Raw genomic sequence first — 15,354 nt, 5'->3', positions numbered from 1 at the left:
GGCAGCAGCAGCAGCAGCAACTGTGGGTGTGGGTGAAGTAGAAGAAGAAGAAGCAGCAGAAGAGCTTCAGCTTGGACTTTATTTGTGTGCATAAGATTTCGATTTCTCCACTTTTTGTTTTGCTTCTTTAAGCGTGTCTGCTTTGTTAGCTGATTTGTAACGTTACAATCGTTCGTTGTAGGAGTCTACTGCTCTTATTATTTGCTGTTGTAACGTGTGCGTTATTTACGAGCGGCTTCAATAAATTTAAGAGCGCCAGTATCTGACTTAAGAGCGTGCTTAAGCCTTTACAGCTAAGCTTATCGCTTGGCTTGACTGCGAGCTGATCAGGCAAGACAGCGCAGCTAGCCTTAAGCTATTTAACAGCTAAGTTGTAGCTAATAATGTGTAAAGAAATTGGCTAAACGAGGTAACTTGATATATATATATAACATGAAATATATACAATTGGAAATATTCATAAAATACAACAAACAATATTAATTGTATGCCATATTTTTATCCGGCAAAACACAAATGTACCTATGCAAATTAATAACTAACACAAACCAAAGCAAAAGAAAAAAAAGCTAGCTAGAAGCTCTAGTTGGTTATTCCAGCCAACAGCTAAATGCTCTCCCGCAAAACTAGCTAGTTTTTAGCAGTAGAATGGCCGAAGAGGCAACATTGTCGAACGGCGAATGAAACGTGAAGCATCGTCGTCTGGCATCGCTCAAAGCTGAGCTCAGTTTGGTTCGATCAGTCGTCGCAGCAAGTCCAACTTGTCATCGGGCTCCACACACAGCGCAGTCGAGAGTCGAGGGTGGCGCAGTGCTTGGCCCAGTCACCGTCTCCGTCTACCTAACTGAAAAGGGCGCGCGAGTGCATTAACTTTAACCGTTAACAATATTGTGCGCTTATTTTTGGCTATATAATATATACATATATTTGTGTCAAGTTTTATTTACGTGTAGAATTGTGTGTGTGCAAAGTCGAACGAATTATGCAATTGGCCTATGCTAAGTGAAAAGTCAAATTGTGTTTTGTAATGCTCCAAAGAAACGAATATACAAAGAAAAGTGAAGCTGCTGCCAAGCTAAAGCTAAACCGCAATCAACGGTACTGAAAAGCCGTTTTAAAACAAATACAAATAAAACATACAACAACAACAACAACAAAAAAAGAGTTACTGAAATTTAAGACATCCAGACAAAAATGGCGGCTGCAGCGACAACGGCAACTGCGACTGCGTCTGCGTCTACGGCGAACATTTGCGTCAGCTGCGCACGCCAGCGTCAAAGCCGACGCTGCGTCGGCGCCGGCGCAACGACGGCGGCTGGCAGTAATGCCATATTGCGAATTTATAGCGCCTGGGCACTACTCACACTGCTGGCCGCCAGTGCTGCCTATGTGCAGAGTGCAGCCGTTTCCTTTGGTTAGTGTTGTTTTTCTTTCTTTTTAAAATTAAGCTTTAATATTCAAATTTCTTTGTGCTGTGCTTCCCCGTTATGACAAGACTTTCATTTTATTTGAATGTACAAAACAAGAGCTTCAAAAGTGGCTTATCATTCGTATTTTGCGAACTAACCTCTTCTCGAATTTGCCAGACATTTGTTTATTTCTACTTCTTCTTTTCTTATTTTTTTTTTTTTTTTGCACTATTCTATTCCAAGGCGTCTTTTGAGCATATTCTTAAGTTGCTGCGTGCTTATACAAATGTGAACCACTGTCATTTGTGTGTGTGTGTGGTTTTCTGTTTGTTTTGTTGCTGCGACAATTTGTGAACATGAATCGTAAACCGGTCTCCGTTTCGGGCCGTCTCTCGATCTTTTCACATGGCTTTTATTGCATATTTATTTATATTTTTCATCTTTTTGTTTTATTTTTTGGTCAAGCGGGTTGTTAATGTTCTTGTTGTTGTGTCAGTTATTGTAAAAGCTTTACAGAGCTTTGCACAAAGCAAAACTTTGTTAATTGTTAATTGTTTTATTCTTTACGCCGCCTTTTAAGCCGTGCATCATACTTGCGGCCGGCCTAGACGTAATAACAATAAATAAAAAACATATCAATACACGCGGAAGCAACACGCTTGAAATAAAATACTCACCGAAAGACACGTGAAACAAGATAATAAAAGAAAATGAATAAAATTATATTTAAATTACAGCCGAATGAAAACTATAAAAAAAGAAGAAGAGGAGAGGAGAGGAGAGGAGACGAGACGGAACAAAAAGCTCGGGCAGATGGCAGCGCGACCTCATTGTCATTGAAATACCGTTACGGCGAAGAACAAAAGCAACGATGCCGTAAAGTTCAGCAGTTGCCAGTTACCGTTAACCCTAACTGACTCGCCCACCCGCGCCCCTTTGCCCAGCTTTGGCAGGCAACTGCAACTGTTGCTGCTGCTGTTAACAAGCGATGCTTTTAACCCTGTTCCGTTGAACTTTAAACATTAATTTGACGTTCCATTTCGGAAACATGCCAATTGCAGCTGGGGCAGAAGCAGCACATTCAAATGAAATGAATGAAACAAATGAAGAGGAATGTGAAAGATTATGCGCTTTACGCCTCACACTATGCAAATTTGGTGCTAAGAAAAACAACCCTTGCCAAACAAGAAGCTGCCAGATCTGCTTAATAAACATATGCATATGATATGTGCATATGTGTACATACATACATGCATATGTATGTGTGTATTTAGTCTAACCGGTTGCTGAATCAATTTGCTTAAAAAAAGAACAAAACAACACACACACACACACACACGCACGCATACGTATGTTGCCAAACAGCTAGAATTGTTTTTGTTTTCTTTCGGCGTATAGCAACAAGAAGCCAATCCCTCTCCCTCTCTCTCTCACTCACACGCCAAGCTTCTGATCTGTTGATGTCATAAGAGTTCAATTAGGTGCAACACGCCCACCCGTTTAGCCCGTTGAAGCTGTTCAGCATTTTTTTTTTGGCTCACAAAATGCAAATAAAAGTTGAAAAAAAAAAGAATACGAAAACAAAAAAGGGATAGCTAGAGCGAGATAGCACAGCATAGGCTGTGTGCGTGCGTGTGCGTGTGTGTGTGTGTGTAACGAGCTGAGCGTCAACATGCGCTCAATTAAAATGCAAATTGACCGTTATCTGAGCTGAATGCTCGCGCTCTCCTCTCACACTCTAACGCGCTCTCACACTCAAAATGGCGACACTTGAAGATGTTGTTCTTGTTTCTTTTTTGTTGTTTTTTTTTTCGGTCTTGTTTTTTATGGCTGCTGTTTGCCAGCCCAACGCCCAACGCCCACCAGCCGCACTATCTAAATTGGTGCAAACTATTTTGGCCAGCAGCTTCCAGCTCACACACACACACGCACATACAGCCACGCAGAGCACTTTACTACAAGTTCTTACGATGTTGGTAATTTTTTGCTAATTGCTAAAATGGCCGCCTTGATTTATGTATGCGACCGTTAGAAGGCAGCAGGCGACTCCCAGTTGAGGTGTGTATGTGTGTGTCTGTGTGTGTGAATGTGGAGTCACGTTGAACCGGCTGCAGCAACGGGCAATGCTCGGTCACGCTGCAGTTGGCAAACTGTGGCAGCAACAGTTGCCGTTAGGTTGCCTGCAATAAAGTTGTTGCTGTTGCACGCAACGCCGAGCCAGCAGCAGCAGCAGCAGCAGCAAGAAACGGTTAAAGCTGAATGCATGTCAAGTTCTTAACTGTTGTTGTTGTTGTTGCTTTGTGCTGCGGCGGCTCTTCAAGTTGTTGTCTTGTTTATAGTACAATTTATTTTATTTAGTTTGTTGCTGCTGCGCAAACAAACAGACAAACGACAACAACAACAACACACAAGCAAAATTGGCCAACAGGACTTGTAGAGCTGTCCATTCATTCTTTTTAATATGTATGTATGTATGTGTGTGTGTGTGTGTGTGGGTCAGTTGCATGGCCGCCTGGCCAGAGGTTCTGGTCGGAGTGGGAAGGGGGGAGGGGCGCTGGCACTTAACCCTTGCAGCTCTGACTTTGATAGTTGACCCAATTTTGAGCTGGCAAATAAAAGCAAACAAAACTACACTCAACGCTTTTTGTGCGTCAAGTGTTCACTAGTCTCTGCCGCCTGTCTGCCCCTCATCCACTCTTCCTTCTTGCTTCTCTCACAGCTTCCTCTTCTGTGTGAGTGTTGTGTAATATTTTTTAACAACAACTTTTTTATTTCGAGTGCTTTGGCAGCACTCAGCACCGCTTGTGGCCGCTTGTGCGTAGTTTTTTGTATGCAACTGTATGCAACTGTGCGTAATTATGATGAAGTGAGCCCAGCATGCCACATGCCACATGCCACATGCCACAGAATTTGTAATGCCCAGCCAGAAACGGGCATGGCACTCGAAACCGATGCTTGACAATCTGCAAGCCAAGTGCTGCGCTTAACACATGAGCGAACTGGCCTGGCCCCAACAAAACCCAAACAAAGCCCAAACATAACAACAGCTGCTCGCCCCACTGCAAGCGCCGAGGCCACAAATGTGTGTGTGCGTGTGTGTGTGTGTATAAGTTGTGTGCACTCATTAGAGCAGGCACCTGTAGATCAACATTGACTGCCCTTCAGTTAAGTTCAGTCCTATTCAAATGTCCGACACACGCGCACAGCTTCTCATTTATAGCCACACACACACACTCGCACACACACTCACACTCACACACACACACACTCGCACACACTCAAAATGTTTTTGCCGCTTTAAACGCGATTCTGTAATCAAGTTTTGTGCCGCTCTTGACCTTCTCGACGTCCCCCTCCCCCCTCCACCAAAAACAAACAGAAACATTTTAAACGCAAATATAAAACACATTTTGAACTGATGTTTTACTGTGTATTTGTATTGCCAGCATTTGCATAGATACTTGTTGTTTATCAATGTGAAATTCGATATTCCACGAAATAGTTTTCAGCTTTCCATTTAAAAAATATCACAGAGTTAAATTGGGCATTTGACGAAACTCTGGCTGTTCTGCTCTAGAAATTGGGCAACAAATTATTAACGGCAACCTTTAAAAAAAATCAAGTGAAACTACGGCCCTTTCTTTGCTTGGTTCGCTGAGCTGCGCTGTCCACTTCCAACCTCGACTGTAACCCCCTGTAACCCACCCACCCCCCTCTCTACCCCGCTCGCAAACAAACCAACAGCCCGCATCAACCTAAATGCGTCTCCCATCTGCTACTGCAGCCAAGCACAACACTCATTTAACTTGTTATACGTTTAAATTCATATGTGTGTGCCTCTGTGTGTGTGCGTGTGTGTGTGTGTGTGTGTGTGTGTGTGTGTGTGCTTGCTTTTAACCCAATTAGCTAAAGCTGTAACTGAAGCTGGAGTTCAGTGGCACAAGCCTCGACTTTTATAGCTGGCGCTCAGTCGGTCTAAAAACAGCGCACCCAATAAAAAAAAAAAGTGGTAACACAGAGGAAAAAAAAACCCTAAACCTCATTGTTTGGCGGCGCTAATGGGCCAAAATGATAAGTTGTGGCTTAATTTATCAGTCCGTGCCGTCAGTTAGCTGTCGCACCAACTAGTTACGGCCAAAATGTTGTAGAAAATGCATTTTGAAGTCAACATTCTGATGGATTAGAACTGTTTACTATAAGCTAGCAAATAAACTAGCCAGCGAGCGTTGAGCTTTAAGAGAAATTCAACGCTTTTAGTCAATGCAATTAAAGTTTTCTCTTATATGCAATCACTTTAAGTTAATTGAATTAAGTTAACTTAGAGCTTTCATGTGCTTTAAGTCAATACATTTTCTGTTGCTTTGATGTGTTCTTAAAGCTTAGTTTAAAAAAATAGCTATTTTAATTTGCGCTCCATCCGATATTATATTGCTAGAATTGTTTTGATCGAAAGAGATTCAAGCTCACATATTATCTTAGAGCTTTATATGACAATTTTCATTATTGTTTTTATTGCCTGGGCTAAAGCTCACATATTGTCTTACTTAAAAAACTGTATTAGTTTTTTGTCTATTCGATAGTTACTGTCCGAATTGCACTTATTTCCAGAGCTTAAAGCTCACAGTTTACCTTAAAGCTTAAGGCCACCTTCAGAGCCAGAATTAATCTACTCGTCAGAGCTTAAAGCTCACTTTTTTCATATAAATTATCATTTGCTGAGCTTAAAGCTCTCCGATTTAATATTATACTGTCAGAAATAGTATTATCGCCAGAGCTTAAAGCTCACACGCTTTCTTAAAGCTCTTTAGCTAAACTTAAAGCTTTCCGTGCATGAACTGAAATCGCCAGGTCATGTTTAATAGTAATTACTGGTTTTAAATCCCAAATCGCAATCATCTTGAATATTATTTATATGTTTAAAATGTGATTAACAATTTGGCTCTTAAGTAATTGAAATGGCCTCAGGTCAACATTGAGCTGCCAAAACTGCCTCTAAAAACTGAAAATGCGCATTTGTTGAATGTACAACAAATTATAGTTATTATTAATCAACTTATGTGCCAAACAATTACGTATAAATGCATAAATGCAGCTTTGAGGAGCTGCGCCCTGAGCATACGAATAATTTATTAAAGTGCAGCACGTGTCCAGCCACTTGGCTATTAATGTCAAGTTCGCCATGTGAATTAGCTGGCCGAATGCACAGATGACTGTGTGTGTGTGTGTGTAACAGTGGCTGCAAAAAGCAAATGCAAATTGTTTTTGCGTATACAATTTTAATAGCCCAAATTGCACAAGAAATGGCCAAGGCAGCGAGCGGGAGCTTGGAGCTGCATTAATAAACTGTTGCAACAACTAATAAGCGCCCACAAAGTGCGCCTGTATGCGTGTGTGTGTGTGTGTGTGTGAGTCAGTGACCCAGAATATAATGCAAAAGTAGTTTTCCTATGGCAAAATGAATCGACAGCAACTGGCGGAAAATTGTAAATACATATTTCATTATTAAAAAACAACAACAAACACATTAGCAGCTGCTGTGTGTGTGTGTTTTATTAATTTAACTACAGCTGTGTGCGTGCGTGTATCTGTATCTGTATCTGTAACGCTGTGAGTGAGTATCTGCAGCTTGTATCTTTAACCTCTGACGCGCGCAAAGTTCGAGTGCGAGTGCAAAATAATTGACGAGCTGCTGCCTTTGCCTTTCTAGGTGTAGCTGCATGTTATTCAATTATATCAACTATATCAAATTAATTGAATTTCATTTATAGATTCCACGTTTTTTTACCCCTTACCCCTATACTATATCAAAAAGTTGCGGCAGCTATTTTTAGTTTGATTATGTGTCCCATTTTGTGCAAGTTGTCTCTGCTGTTTGGACAGAGAAAGAGGCTTGGTTACAACTATATTTGGAGTCAAGTTTTGTGTGAACTGCAAATTAGCGAGTTTTTGTCAATTTGTGACACCCAAAGCTCAGACAGGTGCTCCAAATACTTAAACCAAAAGTCTCATTCATTTATATGTATCTACATACATCTACATATATATCTATATACTTTTGTTTATTTTCTGCAGGTGATCTGCTGTCGCATCCCACCTTCAAGCCGCTCTGCAGCGCTCAGCACGAGCATTTCATTGAGAGCGATGGCAAAGAATCTAGTCTCATCATCGAACTGAAGCCGGGCAGCTATGGCGCCCAGCACGCCTCCTGTTCACGCATTTTGAGCGCGCCGCCCAGCTACGGATTCATTGTGCGTCTCATTCTGCCCAAGCTGCGGCACACCCAGCACAGCACTGACAACACGCCCTCCACCTCCAAATCCAGTTCCAGTTCCAATATTATGCCCGCCATTGTCGGCACGGCCCAGCCGCAGTCCCAGGCCAGGCAGGGGCCGCAGTTAACGCCGAATGCAACAGCAGCTGTTGCGGCAACCTCGTCCGCAGTCATCGTGGGACGCACCTGTCCCTTGAATATCGTAAGTGAATAGATGGTAGGGTATTCGATTGAATGCGTGACCCCTTTCCAAGCAAATTGATAAGTTGGTTGACAGTGTCAAGTGTGTGCAATAGATGCTAACAGCTGACATTATTATCATAAAGCTTTATAAGTGAATGCAGTTGCTTTGCTAAATACCTAAACATACAATTTAAATAGTTTTTACAGATTTATAAATTAAGGTTACAAGAGATCCGAGAGTCCGAATGTTCTATATATGTGTGCTAAATCATATATAATTGTTTTTCTTGTACTCATATATTTTCGTGGAGCTTCTTTTTTAAATTATGAAAAAATATTTATTTAATTTTATATTACTTAAGCATATATTATTATTATAAATTTAAATTTATATATTTTTTCACTTGCATTTTATCATTATTATTTGACTTACTTAAATTCTTTATTATTTATTTTAATTTATGCATTTTAGTTTTTATTTAATTTGATTAATTTGTATTGAACTAATTTATTTGCTTCTTGGTTTAATTGTTATTTATATAAATTTATGTAATCTAATTATTATTGAATTTATTTGCTTCTTAATTTAATTATTATTCAAATTGTTATTTCAATAGAACAATTTGCTTGGAATTCTATTTATTTGCTTTTTGAATTAATTATTTTTTTTTAATGCATTTCTTTATTTGTATTTAATTTAATTAATTTGCTTGCAATTTAATACTTATTTATTTCACATTGTTTTTTTTTTTTAGAATTGCAAACATTTAAAATAATTGTTGTTAACAAATTGTTGCTTGCTTTTGTTATAACAATCATAGATAGTTTATTTATTTGAGCGCCTCATTAGTATTGCAGCTACATTAGCCTGGCATATCACAGCGTAATGACTCGCATTTAAAGGGCCAAGTTCAATAACTTTAATCAAACCAGTTAGCTGTTTACAACTTGGCTAAGCGCTCGATCGGCAGCTATTCCATAAGTGCAGCCCATCATTATAAGTGCAATTAATACGTATTATTGTGATATGCGATGTGCGATATGCGATCTGCGATCTGCTCTTCGCGTGCGACTCTATATTCTCATTAAGAACAAAAGCTGTAAATTGTGACATATTCGCATTTAAAAAAAAACAACAAACAATAACAATATTTGCATATGCAGGCGAACAAAGAAATCATTTATGCACTTCAACAGATACACGTAGATACATGTAGTTGTACCTGCGCAGCGACAGCTACGGCTACAGCTACAGAACAGATACAGATACATGTGCAGATACAGATACAGATACAGATACAGATACAGATACAGATACAGATACAGATACAGATACAGATACAGATACAGATACAGATACAGATACAGATACATGTGCAGATACAGATACAGATACAGATACATATGCAGATTCAGATACAGATACATATGCAGATACAGATATACATAGATACAGATACAAACAGCCGCACCCGCAACTTTGATATCCTCACATGTGTTTGCCCAGATCGATTTTATGGCTCGAAGACTGTCCACGTTTCATGGCTGTCAATCTGTCTGTCAGTCGCTTCGTCTGCCCGTCCATCCGTCCGTCTGTCTGTCTGTCAGTCAGTTTGTCGCCGTCGCATTTATGGCAACGCAACGTCACAGCGGCAACTGAAAGTGTTGTCTATTTGTGCTGCGAATGTTGCGTTGCGTCTCGTTTTTCCTGGCCAAATGAGACAAACGTGTTTCAAATACAAACGAAAAAAGTGCTCAGAACTCGCGGCAAATGCCAAAGTGGCTCGAATCGGGCGCGCTTATGCAAATCGCACGCGATTGGAATATATCTCTCGTTCATCACGCCCCCCACCCCCCAGCCGCCCACACGCGCGCGCGGGAGCAGAAACACATGCGGGCAAAGAGTTGAACCATAACTCAGCTGGTTCAATGTCAGCTCGTGTTGCAGTCTTTGCTAAAAGTTTAAATAGAATACGTTAAATTGCCAGCAAAATTAACTGTAATTGGAGACAATTTCAAATGTCAAAATGCACTGTGAAAACCGCAAAATAAGTCAAACATAGCGTCCCTCTCCCCACTGTACCATGCCCCGCCCATCTGTTCATAGACAATTAGACGAAAAACCTAAACACAATTATCCAAAGCGCGAAAGTAATCGATGCTTGACCCTGGCATGCCGCTGCCACATGCCACACACACTCGCACACACTCGCACAACAATTAAATCAAGTTTCGCACAACTCGTAAACCTTCCGAATCCAGTCATAGGCTCGGCATAAATTAGAATTAAAGCTCAATAGTTCATAGCTTGGTCTTTGCTTTTGTCATTTTGAGGCGAGCTCAATGCTAAAATCAAACACAAAATCTCACACATTTACAGAGACAGATAAAAGTACACACACGCACACACACACAAACACACAGCATTCATTCAATCTAAATATTTTTCATTTTGATAGTCGTTGAAAAGCCAAAGGTGCTGAAATTGCCAAACTAACTCTAAAAGCATATTAAGCCTTGAAATGGAACATTTGCTACTTAAGTGTCAGAGAAAATACAAATAAATAGGGTATACAGCTAGCTTGATAACTAACTTTGCTAAGTTCCTAAAAGCGTCTCCTGTTAACTTTGCTAGCTTTCGCGTTGCCAGATGTCTAAAAGGTTACCTTTTTCTTAGTAAAGTGTGGTCACACTCTTTTAGCCGTTTACAACAGATGCTTTTAATCAGCGCAAAAGCGCAAATCAATAATAATTATGGGTTAGGCTGCTAGTTTGAAAGCTTTAATAACTTTTTTCTAGCAGTTTTCTTAAGTGAATCAATTGTTGCTAACTCTGCTAGCTTGCGCTTGCCACATTTATATGTGGCCACACTCTGCTAACTGTTCACAAAAGAGATGCGCAGGAATTCTAAAAAACAATAGCCTGCCAGCTTGATAGTTTTGCTAATTTCGCTTAACACTCGTAACGATTCAAATTATTGCTAATTCTGATAGCTTTCACGTTTCCAGATGTCCATAAAGTCGCTTCATTATTGTAAAATTATGGTCACACTCAGCTATTTTGCTTTAAATGAGTGCATAAGCTTAAATAAATAGTATATGTAGAGTAGAGACAGCTAGCTTGATAGCTTTGCTGACTCTGTGTCTTTGGCTTTATATTTTTAACAATATGGTCACACTTTTCTAACTGTTGTGTGAGAAAATTCAAATAAATAATATATGTAGGCACTTTAATTGACAGTTTGACAGATTTAGCAGCTGCTTGAAGCACACAAGTTGTTGTTTTTTTAACAGTTTTCTATCTTTTCTAACAAATAAATCATTTTTATAGGGTAGTTTGATAGCTTTGCTAACTTTGCTTAACCTTGCTAGCTTGGGCGTTGCCAGATGTCAAAAAGGATTGACTTTTTTTTCTTTAAAGTGTGTGGACACACTCTGCTTTCCGCTTGGCAACAGATTCAAATAAATAAAAAATATTTGCATTGCTTAACAGCAAAAATCTGAAATATATTTGAACACGATATAAAAGCGCTTTGTGGCAATTAATTATATAGTATCTACGACTTCTAAATGGGTCTTTAAACAAAATGTTGCTCTTAACTTTGCATATTATAAGTATATATGCATATACAATAATTATGAATAGCTGGAGAGTGCCCGGGTCCATAGCTATTATAAGTAGTACTCACGATTCGCATGTGCTACCTAAAATTGTCATTTTTTTTTTTTTTTGTGCGGCGCATATAAATAAATGTTTCTGAGCGTAAATATTTAATTTGCCATTATTGTTGTTTCCCATGCCAAATATCCAAAATGTATTCGCAGTTGATCGCAGCTCGTTTATTGTGCACGCTTTCAGCTTTGTTTAACTAAATAATTTATATCACGTCGTTTTTTTATTCCTTTGTTTGTGGGCGTGAAAAGATTTGAGTGCTTTTTTGTGGCCAAATATTGGGATCAATTTTGAAATTCATTTTTCTTTTCTTGTTGTTGTTTTTGTTGCAGTTCAGCTCGTTGGATCCGCATACGGCGCAGTGGCGCGTAGATCCCTGCCAGCTGGAGGACACCGCATCCGAAATGGAGGATCCGGTGCGTTTGTTTCATGGCCGCGTGCGCATTGTCTGGGAGCATGGACAGCATGCGCTCCGATCAAAGCTGATGATCACGGTGCTGGGCAAGGGCGAGCAGTGCAAGGACCAGAGCAAGCATCAGTGCCTCAAGATTGGGTGAGTCACAACTTCATTTGTAAAGTCTATTTAATTAAATGTCAATCTCTTGTCAGCGATGAGCCCATCTTGTGCATCTCCAAGGAGCTGGCCTGCGATGGCATACGCCATTGTCCCTACAGCAACGAGTACGACAGCGACGAGGACTACGAGCTCTGCTATAAGCAGCGACGTCCTGGCGCCGGTGCGCTGCCCTCCGCGCTCGAATCCGATCTGTTCGAGCAGTTCGCCTTGGAGGTGTTTCGCAATCTGTTCGCCTACGATGCGCCCACATCGCCTGAGGATCTGCCGCGCAACGACAGCGCCGGTGACCCAGCAGCAGCTGCGGCTGGCAACAACTCGACAACGCAGCTGCGCAAAGTGCACACCAAAGACATGAAGAAACCGGGCGAAGCGAATGGTTCGCCCAATGCCATTGGCGCGGACTCCTCCATGCCAGAGCTGGATGCAAAGGCGCAGGATAATGCCACCGTGGAGAACAACAATGGCAGCGGCAGCGGAGCTGGCAGCGGCTTTACGCGTCGCAACTCGACGCGCACGGGCCTCCACTCGGATCTGTCCAAGTACGGGCCGTGGGGCTATCTAATGCTCGGCATGCTGCTTTGCGGCGGCGCTCTGCTCATCTGCGGCCTCTGGGGTACGTTCAATTGCACACTTTTGTAGTCCAAGCAACACATAGACATTTATATTTATGTGAGTTTTTTGTTTTCGTTCATGCTCGTGTTTTCGTTTGCTTTTTTTTTTTGTTGTTTTTGTTATGTTTTTTTTTGTTTTGTTTCTGTATTCTTACTTTGCGCATGCCATTCAACTATGTAACTGTATCCGCATCTATGTCTATGTCTAACTTTCGCAAACTCTCGCCATTAACTGATGCGTCCTCCCGTACCCCCGTCCCCCCATCCGCCTGTCATCTGCCAACAGTTTCCTGTTGTCGCTTGAGCTCTCACATTCAATCCATACGTACACTTGCAGCATCCGCATCGCAGCACGCCGTCAACAATGAGCGCGAGGCAGCGCTGGCCGCCGCCAATGGCGCTGGCTTGGATCCCACCACAGCCACATCGCCGCCCAACTACGAGGAGCTGGATCCGCCGCCGGCCTACTCGGTGCTCTTTCCCAATCAGAAGGCCGCCAGCAGCAATACGCTCAATGCGCTCGATGGCGCCGTGGCCAGCACAACAGCAGCAGCAGCAGCTGCTGCGGCTGCAGCAGCAACAGCAGCAATAGCAGCAGCAGCAGCAACAACAACACCTGCAATAGCAACAACTGCAGCAGCAGCAGAACAACAACAAGCCCAACAGCAAACAGGAGACGAGCCAACAAACTAGCTCTAAGCCTGACAATTAGGTCGCCACAACATGGCGCATCTGGCAAAGTAGTTTAGGTTTAGGTTCCAACTTCTTTGACTGACTCTGATGCAATTAGTTTAGCAAAACAATTTATTAGTTCTAGCTCCTAAGCCTAACTTTATGTTTAATGTTTAATGATATAACTATGTAAAACTGGTCAATTCGATCTGTCCCAAACAAAATCAGAAATAGAAAACCTCTCGTGTTCGTCGTCATGCCAAGCATGGCGACCGCACAATCCTACATTATATCCAATCCAAACGAATTGTTCAGTTGCCTGCAATGTGAAAATAAATACTTATACTATGTAATAATACTTATCCTGTGTAAAAAGCGATTGTAAAAAATGACAAATTATAACAATAACAACGACAAGTCGCATCATTTTTGTATCTTGGTTAATGTAAAATTTAATGTGATATAAATTTTAAATAAAATAATCAAAAATTAAGACCTTCCAATGTCCTAAAGTTAAAATATCGGCCATAGCGTGGTTATTCCAAAAATTTACTTTAATTAAGTCAAATAACTTAACTTTAAGCTTTACGCGACTTGTACATTTCCTTTAGAATCATGTTGAGTCCTGTCTCAAAAGACTCGTAAGGATCAGGGCCACGTCCGCCCATCGATGGTTCCCAGATGACCCACATACCCTTGGTTTTACCATACCATTGATATAGTCCTGGTGAACCGACAGCTCCTAATTTGCTCGTAAATTATCCACAAATATGAATATGCATGCGTTTCTTTCAGCTGTCTCCTAGTCCCTCTGTGATTCCTAGAAGACCCACATATCCTTGGTCATACCATACCATTGATATAGTCCTGGTGAAGCTACAGTTCCAAATCCGAGCAAAATTTGTTCGTGAATGATCCAGAAATATGAATATGTATGCGTTTTTTCAGCTGTCCCCTAGTCCCTCTGTGATTCCTAGATGACCCACATATCCTTGATATAGTCCTGGTGAAGCTACAGCTCCAAATCCCGGAAAATTCGCTTAAAAGATTTATCCGCAATTTATTTGGGGTTTAAAAATTAACGGTCGCAAAATGCCATGGCACTGGGCCCGGCCGTTGGTTCACAATTTTAAATCAAAATTCAGCTGAAATACCAGGCGAACAGCAATGAGCAGCAGGTAGATGCACAGATATTTTTTGCAAAACAGATGACTTGCAAGTTTTTTAACAGTTTACTGTTAAACAACTGTTATTTAACAGTTCTTTGTTAAGTCGCTGTTAGTTAACATACCACTGTTAACAGCCGCTGGACGGCGGCCAACGGCGGAGATATGTCGTTTCAAAACGACATATCTCCAGGCGGACGTATGACGTTTTTAGAGCGGCGGAAATTATGTCGTTTTGAAACGTCATATCTCCAGCTATGTCGTTTCGAAACGACATAACTCCGCCGTTGATCATGGCGAAATTATGTCGTTCTGCATTTTTTCTTGGGTCATCTCTTAGAATGCAGATTTTTGGGTGGCAATCGATAGTCCGGATCCGTACGAGTAGAAAGAGGTAAATCACTTCGAAATCGGACTGAATTTAGCCGAGTTATTTGCATTTTAATATTTAGTCAAATTTTGCTGCAATGTGTTATTGTGAATGGTTTATTTTTACGCGCGGCCCAAAAGTATGCTGTAGAAAATCTACTCTAATAAGCTCAAGCGAATTATGGGGACATCACAAAAGTATGCAAGGTTTCCTTTTACTTCTATGTCCACAACCATCACGCCTTTTTTTTCGAAAACTTTAAATGGCCATATCTCGGCCAAATGAAAGCCGAATTAGGCCAGAAAGGGAGAGGCTACTCGCGGAGGTCCATAGAATAGAATGCCGTCAACATAAGTACTCTTAAGTACTCCACAATAAAAGTCGGTTGGAATGTTTACATCGAATTGTAACATCATTGTTTTT

At 41.0% G+C, this 15,354-nt stretch overlaps 1 protein-coding gene across 1 annotated transcript; it reads left to right on the top strand.

The window, feature by feature from the left end:
* The first annotated feature begins 754 nt into the window (after positions 1-754).
* Positions 755-13,849, top strand: LOC115760971. The gene is made up of 5 exons (XM_030702572.1): positions 755-1,414; positions 7,482-7,882; positions 11,868-12,088; positions 12,145-12,725; positions 13,061-13,849. The coding sequence occupies exons 1-5, from the start codon at positions 1,195-1,197 to the stop codon at positions 13,414-13,416; spliced, it is 1,779 nt and encodes a 592-aa protein (XP_030558432.1). The 5' UTR covers positions 755-1,194; the 3' UTR covers positions 13,417-13,849.
* Positions 13,850-15,354: the final 1,505 nt, after the last annotated feature.

This window comes from Drosophila novamexicana, unplaced genomic scaffold (genome assembly GCF_003285875.2).
Source record: "Drosophila novamexicana strain 15010-1031.04,08,12 unplaced genomic scaffold, DnovRS2.1 tig00000462-arrow-pilon, whole genome shotgun sequence".
NCBI lineage: Eukaryota > Metazoa > Arthropoda > Insecta > Diptera > Drosophilidae > Drosophila > Drosophila novamexicana.
This window is presented reverse-complemented; position numbering and strand designations above follow the sequence as displayed.